The following is an 11,874-nucleotide window of genomic DNA, read 5'->3' on the forward strand; positions in this document are numbered from 1 at the left end:
TACACTTCCATGTCCACTTCTGACTAACCTATCTTGACTTTTAGACATTCTAGTCAATACAAACTGCCCATATCCTAGTAAATTAAATAGGCCTATTTCTACTCAAAACAACCTGCAGCAGCACGAAAAAGGTAAGCACAATGACACTCTCATAGTCAGAAATGACAATAAGGAATTCCGCATTCTAGAAACAGTCCACAAGCTCACACAAAAGACCTGGTGCAGTCAGATTTATTTTACCTTTTTATTTCTTCAAGGGAATTTTGTTGTAGTCATGTACAAACAGCCAGAAAAAAAGACATACTAGCAAGGGCTGCTCAAGAATAAACATTCAGTCATTACAAGAAGAGAAGAGTGCAAGTTGTGCTAATCAAAATCCCTCTGAGCCTAAAGGAAGGCAGCTGGCTTGTTACATCAAAGTCCAAACCAATCAGGGACTCCACCTCGTCTGGGGTCACCCTCCTCCTTCTGCTTCTCTTTCTCCATATATTTATCCCTGTAGTCATCGAAAGAGCGAGTTTCTGTGTCTTGTTCTTTCTCTGGAAATAGGTTGGGAAACTGAAAGGTTTGTCCTTGGCCCTAAAGAGAAAACAAATGGTCAGAGAGACATTCCAGCCTTTCTGCAGTAGCTATGATCTTAGGGTGTAACACCACCCTGAATTTTCAGCTAGTGCAGAATTGTACCTTGTGACCTCCCAAAATCTCTTTCCACCCACATCCCCAAGATATATGTACATCCCTTCTCCTCAAAAGCTAACTTTCAGCCTCTCCTCCTGTGTGCTACTTAAGATACTGACATCTTGGGTTTTTTTAACAGATGAATGATCAGGAGATGGACATCTCTTCAAAGACTTTGAATCAACTCAGAGATGTTGTGTGAGTCATACAGTAAAAGCAAGATGAGCAAAACAGTGATTTTGTTCAAGTACCACCAGCAGGGAAATACACAGTGGAGCAGGCATTCATTATGTTAACACTCAGGATATGAGTAGTGGTTGTAGTTGTTTAGATCTCAGCTAAGGATAAGAGAGAGCAGTACTAGCAGCTGTTATTGGAGGGTGTAATGTGGGAATACAGAATAACAGATATCAGAGGTCTCTTATCAACAGGCATAAAAAGACTATGGTGTAAAACAATTACAGTGGGAACAATCTGTCTAATATATCACTAATGAGATTAAAGTGATTACATCTGCATCAGTCATTCTGCCTAAGAGACAAGTCATTTTAGTGAAACATCATCATCAGATCTATGTCTCCCACTTGAAAAATAAACATTTGCTTGGTCTCTGGTTTTTATCTAACAGCAGGAAACCATTTTTCTGTGGAAATGTACTATCCCATTAACATTACCTACTTATTTTTAGTGGCGTTTGCTCTAAGCACAAGTTCATTAAACTCAACAATATCAGCCCTTCCATTCTGTATGGGACTTTGCATAATAACACTTTTAACTGGCCACCCATAACCCTGAAATTACTCTCCAAAACACTTACAAACATTACAATACATTAACTTCTTTGGCAGCATTCTGCATACAGAAATCTCAAGAAAAGCATTTAACTGCTTCAGATGAAAACAGGTGGGTTTGACTTTTTTTCAGATCAGCCAGTCTTTAAATTTATGCAGTAAATACATCCAAACAAGAGGCTCAGTTATGAAATGGTTCCATAAAGGACATGAAAGGAGCATTCCCCAGCATACCTACTCTTCATTCTGGGATCAGAAATATGACATAAATAAATTCAACAGAACCATCACCATGTCCCTGACCCAGCTGAATGTCTGCTATGTTTTATTTAATCATATACACTCGACCTGGCAAATAACAGGTGTGAAAAAATCTAAACCTCATATGCTTTGGAGAGAAAAAACCATGTGTTATCCCAGATGAGATTATCCAGACTGGAATCTACAAAATACCAACTCTACCCAGCAATGCTCCGGTTGTTTTTGTAGTGCATACTTCTTGGGGGTTTCCTAAGAGCCTGACCATACTACAAAAACAACAAGGGAGCTGCTGTGTACATTGCTTTTTCCTTGATTTTAGCCTGGATAAGCTCAACTGGAACATATCAAGGTTTTCCTTTCCACTGGTGTACACTCTGGGGTTTCAGCTCTTTTGTACCTTTAAATTACCAACAGGTATCCTCATAATAGCTGTTCTTTGACAGCTAAAACACAGTCCCATTTCATGGCACAGAAACTGGCCTTACCAGGGTCCTTGAGCAAGCCCAAAGCTGCAGCCTACTGAACCTCTTCCTGTACTAGGATCAGCAACAAGCACCCTTGAGGCCAAGCACTGCCCAGGATTTTAGCACACTGAAACATTTGGAAAGGAATTTGCTAATATTACAAAAAATGTCTGTGTTTTAACTGTGCTGTGGGCAGGTCACTCAGCCCTGCAGGACCTACAGAACAGACAGAGCCCATACTACACACCTGTCTGCCCTGGAGAGGAAGCCATTTTAGTTAAACAAGTCAGAAAACAACTCGGGCTGACATGGTAGGCACACCACCTCCACTGAAAATCTGAGAACTATTTATATTGGTAACAGTGTAGTAAGGGACTGTTCTTGTTTTGCAGCTCTTTCCTTCTGGTATGCTTCCAGGACCAATGCATTTCCCTTATTGGAGAATGCAGGAAAGCTGTCCCTAAAGCATACTAACAACATCCACAGTAATTCACTAAGCATTGCAAAACTGTTATTATTTTAAAAAGAGGAAAGAAAACAAGATACACACAGAGGCTGTAGCAAAACCAGAAAAAAAAAGACACACACAGAGGCTGTAGCAAAACCAGACAAACCTTTAAGCTGTTTATCAAAGTGCTCACAGTTCCCATTTCAAGGCCGGTGGAAGTCAAATATTGAGCTGAAAATGTCAATCTGTATCTGGAGTCTTTTAATAAATCAAAATCAGCACAGACTAGTTGGCTCTTTCCAGCTCTTGTTTTGCGAAGAAATTCTGATTTTGGCTGGCAGCCAAACACGATTTGAAACAGCCAAGACATTACACCCTGAGAACTGAAGGTTGATAAATCTTAAGTAACAATACTCTGTAGTAATACTGCACTGTAAGGCTCTGGAGTGATGAAAGCTGTATGAAAAATAGCTGTTGTGCATGCTCAGTAGCTAGTTTTCAGAAGAACCCTGTATCTTGGGTATTTCAAAATTTCAAAAATACCAAAAGGCATCAACTTACATAAAGGACTGTGAGTCTGTCCAGGCATATTTACACTCAATGCATCTTCCACATAATGCCAGAGGCTACTGAGGTTCAAGCTCATATGCCACCTCCTTAAAAAAAAGCCTACCAAAGGGACAGAGGGATTGTCACTCCTTTACACAGTGTTGCTTTTCCTTAAACTTCTTCTTTGCAAAAGCTTTTCCTTCTATACAGCAACCATCTGACAACCATATGATAAATGCATCCTCAATGAAATCCTCACTGGAATAAAGCAAGCAATTGTTAGTAAGTTCATCAGGGTTTATCTGGTTTACAAATTGCTAGAACATGGAGTGCTGGCATTTCCAACCGGAAAGGAAGATTCTGCCTTACTTGAAAATCTTGCATTTGTCCATAGTTTTAACTTTTGTAAGCTATTTATCCCTTTAATTGCTGAATTACTGAAATTATCATAAGCTGAAGTAACCTTTAAAAAGGCTAGAACTTGCTTTTGCTTTAGAACTTCTGCCAGCATAATCACCTTAGCTAGAAGCACAGAGAAAAGGGGAGAAGATAACACCACCTTTCTACTCAACACAGCTGTGCTAAAAGAAAATCCTGTGAAAAAGACAGACACTGGAAAAGAAGTAATTTTGCATGGAACTGAGTGGTGCACTGACAGCAAAAGATCTTTTTCACCAATGTGAAGTGATCCCCTGATACTCTGGAATTTGTCAGGGTAATCTCTACCACCATGTGTTCACCTTACTCTCAAGTGCCTTAGGATACTATTAAAAAAAGCCTTACAATACTATTAAAAAAAGGAACAAAAAGCCCCAAACAAAGCAGGTCAGAGGTGGCAATGAACACCTAAAAAAGTAAAGGCAACATGATGATTTTATACATTGTTGTTCTCAGTTTGGGGTTTTCCCAGGGATTTTCTTTTTTCCTACAAATTCTGAGGTTATGCACAAGTGAGATGTGTGGTCTCACAAGTGAGAGTGTTCAGATAACAGAAATGGGACCCATTAAGCTGCTATTCCTCTAATCCTCAATTCAGCATTACCCAAAAGTAAAAGTGAATTATATACAAGGCCTCGTATATAATGAAGATTCATTTGTTAAATGCTAGTAACATCCTTCATGATAAAAAGTGACCTAAGCATCAAACATGTATTTTCCCTTTAGATTTCAAACCTTTGTCCTAAGAAAGGGTGAAAACACACCTTGTTCTTGGAGTCTGTCTAAGGAGTTATCACAGGAATGGTACAGATTGCCTCCATTCATTTTAATGAGAGGTTAAGTGACCATAATTAAGCCTCTGAAGTCAAGTGCTGGCCTTTCCACTGCCGAGCCTCACGTCAGAAAACTGCTGGAAGGATTAGCCAGCACAAATTCACTTATACTTCTCTGACCTTTGAGTCCCCTGAAAAGTTTAGAAATGGAAGATCAGCACAGATATTACTGTGCAGCAATGATGCAGCAAACACTGATCATGTAAACAACTGTGAGATCTTCTGGTTATTTGGATAATTGAAGCACTTACTACTGTCCTTCAGAATTAACAGAAAAGTGATGTTTATTGTATCATTAACTACAAAAATGTTGGACTCCCAAAAGCACGGGATGCAGTCCAGCAGTAGCAGCAAATGCAGTTAAGTTTAATAATCCAGGGCATTTGAACAATTCTCCTACTACTGCAGTGGTAACATCTGATGCAAAAACGTATGGCAAAACAGCACAGAAAGCAACTTCCAAAATCCACTCAGGAACAACACTGCATACGATCATCCAAGTTTCCTCTGAATTCAAAAGAAAACTGCTGTCACATCTGATGTGCAAATAGGTTAACTACTGTGAGTGTACAGGATGCTCTAAACGGGGGTTGAGGAGAAAGTATTTGCAAAAATGTTCCCACCGGTGCCATCATTCAAGCAGCTAAATAGGTGTTAGTCCTAACGCTGACAAGGTCAGACTCCTTTTTACAGCCATCTCCACTCCATTTCTCAAAACAGGTTTAATTAAAAATAGGTCTGGATTCCAGAGGCTTGTCTACAGTTGTGCTCCCACGGGTACTAACACCTGTTAAGCTAAACCAGTGAGAACACTGAAGGAGGAGAAGGAGGGGATGTTGTTGTTTTTTTTTAATTTCCCTGATGTTAAGGCAACTGCAAAGTTTCCCACTGGCTTTCTCTTCTTCTTTTTTTTTTTTTTAATTTTCATTATAATAATTATAGCTGTATTGGAGTAAGTAGAAAAGCTGCTGTATTACACATATTTTTATCTAGTTTGCAAAGACATAAAACTTGGGTTTAGTTTAAAGAATAGAACAGTGTAGAAAAGTAGCATTTGATACACAGGGCCATAAGTCTCTAACTTAAACCTTTCTCACCACATTCCAAAAGGGGGAAAAAAGGCAAGCAGGCTCTGGAATGGCAAGATATTGTTGATCCACAGCCTTCTATGATTTGAGGTATTTTTTTAGTGTGAAAATATTATGCTTGGACAGATCACTTATTTGTCCAGTTACCGCCTGAGAATAAAGTAAACAGCTCTGAATCTCCAAGAAATAGTATTTGGAAAAGAAAGGACAACAATGCTTACATGTGGAACAGCTGGGGCACTAGTCTGACACCTAAGGGCATGTTGACTGTGACTTCATACACCTTCCACCTTTGAGACACTCGCAGTAAGTCAAAGGATGTGTGTGTTGCACTGGGACACATAAGGTGATGGTTTATGGAGCAGAGAAACATAACTGCTCATGAGAATGAACTCAATTTCATTCAGGTAAACTGCACCACAGCTGCAAAGTCACACTGGAAAGAGCAATACTTCCACCTAGTGGGCAACAGAAAGATCAACCCAAGAGCTTCCAAAAACACATTCGTATTTTTCCAGTCATAAGCAGTTTTAACTTGAAACTGGATTAATGAGAGAAAACACAGCTGGTAAAAATGGTGGGAAAGCCCAGCTACTCTGACTCATGGCAGATGCAAATTAATTCTCATGAAAATAAGGATTTTACAGTGGTTACCAAAGACTTTCCTAAATTAGGCACATAGTAACAATGGACTGCATGGGGCCTGTAATGGCCTGATCACACCATGAATGAGAACGAAGGCAAACCCTTTAGATTCAGAAATGACACTGGGTTTCTGGCTTCATCCACTGTTTCAAGCTGGTGTGAACACAGAGCTGGGAGCTCATTGTCTGAGACATCAGAGCTAGTGATGAAAAGCAACAAACAAAAGTAAAAAGAGAAAGGGGGAGGAATAAAGAAATGTAAATGTTAATAAAATTAACAGTTCACAACAACAATAGGAAATAAAACAGACCAAAGAGACCAGGAATGAGGTGAGGAAAAAACACAGACATCAAGCTTCAAAGGCAAGAGTTTAGTGAACGGTCACAATTCCCTCCCTTGACATGAAAAACACCACCAAAAAGTGTCCCCTGACCCTGTTCATGGAAGAGATGGAAAACATGGCATTCCTTAAGAATTTATTATGGTAACTACAGTGTAAGGCAATAAGGGACTCTTGCTGTCCCATGTACTATGAGAGCTCAGCCACAGTGCAGCAGGGCTCTGTGCATTGCCCAGAAGACAAAATGGAAGGCTGGAGAACAACCAAACTACTCCTGTGCACCTGCCTCCAATACCAAGCTCATTTAGGTAAATCTCCACACCTGGGCTGACCAACCCTTAAGGTTATGGCAATTATTCTAGGTTGAGAGGCTGAATGTGAAATAAACACACAAAGGCACTGCCTTAAACCTCTTAGTCCAACAGAGCAGCAGCATTCTGCTTCCCACTCCTTCCCCCTGAGTATCTATGGGTTGCACACTATCTCCTTCTCACCTCAGCAGACACAGGACACAAGACTGCATTACAGTGAAACAGAATTTGAACTACAGTTCACTAGAGACCCATGTCTGCCTCAGTCTTGGGAAACAAGTTTCTAAAAGCAAGGAAGTCACTAGCAGGAGGCTGTGGCAATGGAAAGTGCCTGCAAGTACCTACTAAAAGGAACAACACTCAGAGAAAGCAACTTGTGAGATACAACATCATCAATTCAAGCATTCACTTGCTAATCATGCAGTCCTGCTCTCCAGCAAACAAAAACCTAGCACAGACAATCCAGGAGGGAGAATCTGCTCACCAAAGCAAACAATTCCTTGAAAAAAGGAATGTGTGTTTTAGAAATAGTGATGTAAAATCCTCAGAGATGAGGTTGCCTTTAACTTCAGCAGAGTAAATCAAAGTTACTCCTCATCTAAATATAACTGTTACTTTTTAGTAACATTGCACTTTACACTATTCTCTTAAATTAGGTAAGGGCTGTCTAGAAGAACACTCATCCTCACTTTTCTTTCTATTCCCCTTCCCAGAAGGGGCTTAGAAAAAAACTTCTAAGCATATTTAAATGTTGAAATATTAAAAATCAGATTTCCCATTGTTTGTGCCTCTTGAGTTTGACCTCAAGTCCATATGAAATCTTGGCCAGTCTTTACGGTCAGAGAGTGCTCCTCCAACACTGAATCCTTGTCCCAAGACAGAGTTAACAGTGACGTTATGTTGCCAACTGCAATTTTGAGCTTATGGTTTTACAACCATAAATACCATCCCTTTAATGTCATTTTGGTATGTGAAGAGGTTTTCTGTCACTGGTTGCACTGCTTTTTTTGCATAAAGACAGGTAAGCCTGACAGAAGTTTAAACTATAAATTGGTCCTGTTATGAAAGAAATTTACAAGAACATGAAGCTCCTTTTCCACTGGGCAACCAATGTATGTTTCAGAGTCCGTTTCAGCCACAAAGCAAGCTTGTTTAGACATGACTAAGGGCTCTCCAAGGAATAAGCCTTAGTCTTCTCTGAAATTCAAAGACCTTTAATAAGAAGTTCCCTACCCTCACAATATATTCTTTCACTTACTGGACATTTCAGCAATCAACCACACAAGTTGTGAACCTTCCAGCACACAGAGTACAGGGTCAGCATGAAACTCTCTGGCAAAGCAGAACCCTATGACATCAGTCCACAACCTACAGACAGACCTCAAACCAACACGGGACTTATTTTGTTTGAATTTGATCTTTAGAGCAAGTAATTTAAATCTCTTTACATTCTGGAATGTGTTAAAAGAAACTTTCACTGTTAGAGGATTGGCAGAAATATTCAGCCAACCAGGACAACTCACTGGCCATTACTTTCAGCTGGCTGATTAACAGTGCCCTCCTCTTTCCTCACAAGTGTCCATGTTAACTCAACTCACCAGCTGTACATAGGCGACCTTGTAATCTGGCTTCTTCACTCTCTGATTCCTGTGATTCCTCTTGTTGTTTGCACCTGCAGGAACGAAGAGAATCCCACCTTTTACTTCCCAGGACTTCTGAACATTCCAAAGCAAGGCCAAGCTGAAGGAGGGACTTGGCTATCTCTGACTTCTTGTTAAGAGAATACTCTTCCTTCACTACCAGCACAGTCCCACAATTATTAAAGTGTACTGAAACTGGTGGTGTACTGAAACTCATTTACAGGCAGGGAAACAAGGCAACACCAGCCTGCTGCCACTGTGCCTTCACACACAAAGTCTGCAAAGAAGCAAGGAGAAAAGTCTCCCAAGTAGGGGCCAGGGGTGATAAACTGCTCTCCCAACATCCACAGCTTCAGGAAGACAAGGAGAAAATTACCCCTAAGTAGCCTTAAACTTGACAATTTTTACTATTCAGCTGATGAGCTGGATCTACTGTTTATGCTCCAGGATATTATATTCCACATCCAAACAAACTAAAGCACCTCAACCTCCTCCAACCACGCTGGTCACAACTGAAGTGAGAAGTACAACTCACCCCTTCATGTTAGGCAGACATTTAAGCTCTCAGATTATTAGGAGTTCTAACCCACTTTAATCCCTGACCATATACCATCACCTAAAATTAGCAGAGGGGGACAAAATGGTTATAAGGACAAGACATGACTATTTTTCAGTGCTGTTTGGAACTACATGTGTTTGGTATTTATGACTTCATTTAATTCTGGTTTTCACACAAGCATATTACAGATGATACTTCCAGGGTTTTTCCTTCCTTTGTAAGTTAAGAGTTTTACAACCTTATTTTGAAGCTTTTTCTTTTATCCTCCATTTTTCACCACTACAAGTCTTTTTTCCTATTCCTTTTAAAATCATCCTTTATCTTACCATCATAAACAGACAATTCCTTTCATAGAGTCACTACATGAAAAATGAAAAACCCAGCTATCAAAGATGTCCTAACCAACAAGTCACTCTCCATCCAATAATTACACTGCTGGTAATCAAAAATGTAAATTAAGAAAAAGAAAAATATTTTTGACTGCATCCAAACTGCAGCCAGAGAAGCTCTGGGGAAGGAAGCATTCATTTGTAAAGGTGCCATCACCTAAATTTATCTTATTTCAGTTAGAGATGAGTCCTTCTGCCTCCAAGTCAGAATTTAGCATGGGTTAAACTAGGAACGTTTTTTCTTTTTCTCTTGGGTTGTTTTTTTTGTTGAGTTTTTGGTGGACATTTGGGTGGTTTTTTGTTGTTGTTGCTGTTTCTACATGTTGGACAGGAGAGAAATACCACAAGTGGAAACATTCTAGTCTGTAGCAGAAATTTGGTAACAACAGGTGATAAAAACCTTTAGTTTGTCAAGATGTTTTTCTGACATTATCTAATGGTTCAACAGAGCATTTTTCTTTGCTCTACAAACTTCGCCTTTTGTTAGACCATAACACCTCCTGTGTGTGCATGCAAGCTAATCTCAGCTCATTTTTTAAATGAAGGCTACAGATGAATTTAAGTTTAATTACTACTTGCATTAAAACACATGAAGCAGTTCCTTCTGAAGGGAGACACCCACTGGTCTTCAAAGAGAAACAGTACCAACTACAAAAGCACAAGCTAGGTAACTGTCAGCATGATCAGCCTTTTTAAAGTCAGATTTTTCTTTTTAGAGTGAAACTTACATCATCATTTAATCACAGCATTCAAATATGAAGTGATGCATGTTTATTTGAAAGGATGAAGAAACAACTATGCTACAAGACATCACCAGCTAAGCACCTGGAACCACTGCAACCAGTCTGCTGAAATCTAACAGACCTTTTGAAAGGAAAAAGTCTGCTCTAGCTGCACAGGGATGCTGTAGTCATCCCTCTGCATTACTCAACTGCACTTACCATACTGTATCCTGGTCCTCACAGCAGCTACTGGCACATTGTATATTCTTTCAAGGTAATTCCTGATATCCAATTTTGTCATTCTAGGCAATGTAAAAACATTTTGGGGAAAGAAAGAAAAAAAAGTGTAAATATTGAAACAAAATAAACTAGAGACTGGTTGATACTGAGGAATAAATATGTCTTCTTGCTTTAACCAAGACAGATTTATGACATGAAAGTGTAAACTCAACCTAGACCACACACTGCTACAGCGATTTATGATCCATAAACTGTAACAACTGTCAAATATTTATCCTCTGTAGCCTCAACATTCAAACTGCCAGGTATACTCTGTGTCCAGCAGGCTTTCTCACTGCCCAACCTGAGACATCTTTCTTTATTCTGAGTAGGAGCTGCTGATCTTACCAGAACCTGCCACAGTCTAATGGGCTCTAATGTGTGCCAGCAAACTGGTCAGGCTGAAAGAGTCCTGACAAATAACTGGATACTACCTAGCTTACCCTGGATCAAATTCTAGGCACTTCCTTCTTCCCAAGCCCGTCCCTGGGAAGGCTGAGCCTCACTTACACTGGGGGAGAGGAGCCACGCAAAGCTCCTCATTAACTCAGTGCCCTCGCCGCCCTCCGCAAGGTCTGCCCGCTGCAGGAGCCCTTTCCTTCCCTGCCGCGGCACTCGGCCCCCCAGCGCTCAGCCTTCAGGCAGCTGCCGTGCCCGCACTCACTCCATGGAGACGCGGAACTGCACCGTGTCCTCGGGCTGGGGCACGCCGGGCCGCACGGCCACCATGAAGAAGTTGGGACGGAAGATCCGCAGCTGCGGGCCGCCCCTCTGGAACAGCGGGTACCTGCGGGAACACGCCGCCGCTCACTGACCGGCCGGCCCCCCCCCCACCACCCCGCTGCCCCGACTGAGCCCCCCCCGCCCCATCGCCGCCCGTCCCGTCCCGTCCCGTCCCGTCCGCCCCGCTCGGCTCACACGGCCCTCCTGGCGCCCGCCGCCATGGCCGAGCCCCGCGCAAACAGCGGCGCCAGAGCGGCTCCGGCGGGGCGGCGGCGCCCCCTGGTGGCGCGGAGGAGCGCGGCAGGGCCTCAGCCGGGCAGGGGGCGCGGGGCCCTGTGGAGGGGCCGCGGCGTGCTGGGCCCAGCCCGGCACAGCCCAGCGCGGAAGATGAGGGGTCTGAGGCATCTCTCTCAAGAGGAGAGACTGCGGGAGCTGGGGCTGTTTAGTCTGGAGAAAAGAAGACTCGGAGGGGATGTCATTATCGCGTGCAAATATCTCAAAGGCGGGTGCCTGGAGGACGGTGCCAGACTTTCCAGCGCTGCCCAGCGACAGCACAAGGAGCAGTGGCCGTAAACTGAAACACGAGAAGTGCCACCTCAACGCGAGGAAGAACATCTTCACACTGAGAGTGGCAGAGCCCTGGAGCAGCTGGCCAGGGGAGAATGTAGGATCTCACTGCCTGGAGATACTGAAGCCCACCCGGACACATTGCTGTG

The 11,874-nt window shown here is 42.1% G+C and overlaps 1 protein-coding gene across 1 annotated transcript; it reads right to left on the reverse strand.

Moving 5' to 3' along the window:
* Positions 1–220: 220 nt before the first annotated feature.
* Positions 221–11,427, reverse strand: MRPL23 (mitochondrial ribosomal protein L23). Its single transcript, XM_036384845.2, has 5 exons — positions 11,354–11,427; positions 11,100–11,222; positions 10,376–10,458; positions 8,445–8,518; positions 221–579 (listed from the first exon to the last, which is right to left on the reverse strand). Exons 1-5 carry the CDS (start codon positions 11,377–11,379, stop codon positions 415–417), a joined length of 471 nt encoding a protein of 156 aa, XP_036240738.1. The 5' UTR covers positions 11,380–11,427; the 3' UTR covers positions 221–414.
* Positions 11,428–11,874: the final 447 nt, after the last annotated feature.

Source organism: Molothrus ater, chromosome 6, assembly GCF_012460135.2.
Source record: "Molothrus ater isolate BHLD 08-10-18 breed brown headed cowbird chromosome 6, BPBGC_Mater_1.1, whole genome shotgun sequence".
NCBI classification, from domain to species: domain Eukaryota; kingdom Metazoa; phylum Chordata; class Aves; order Passeriformes; family Icteridae; genus Molothrus; species Molothrus ater.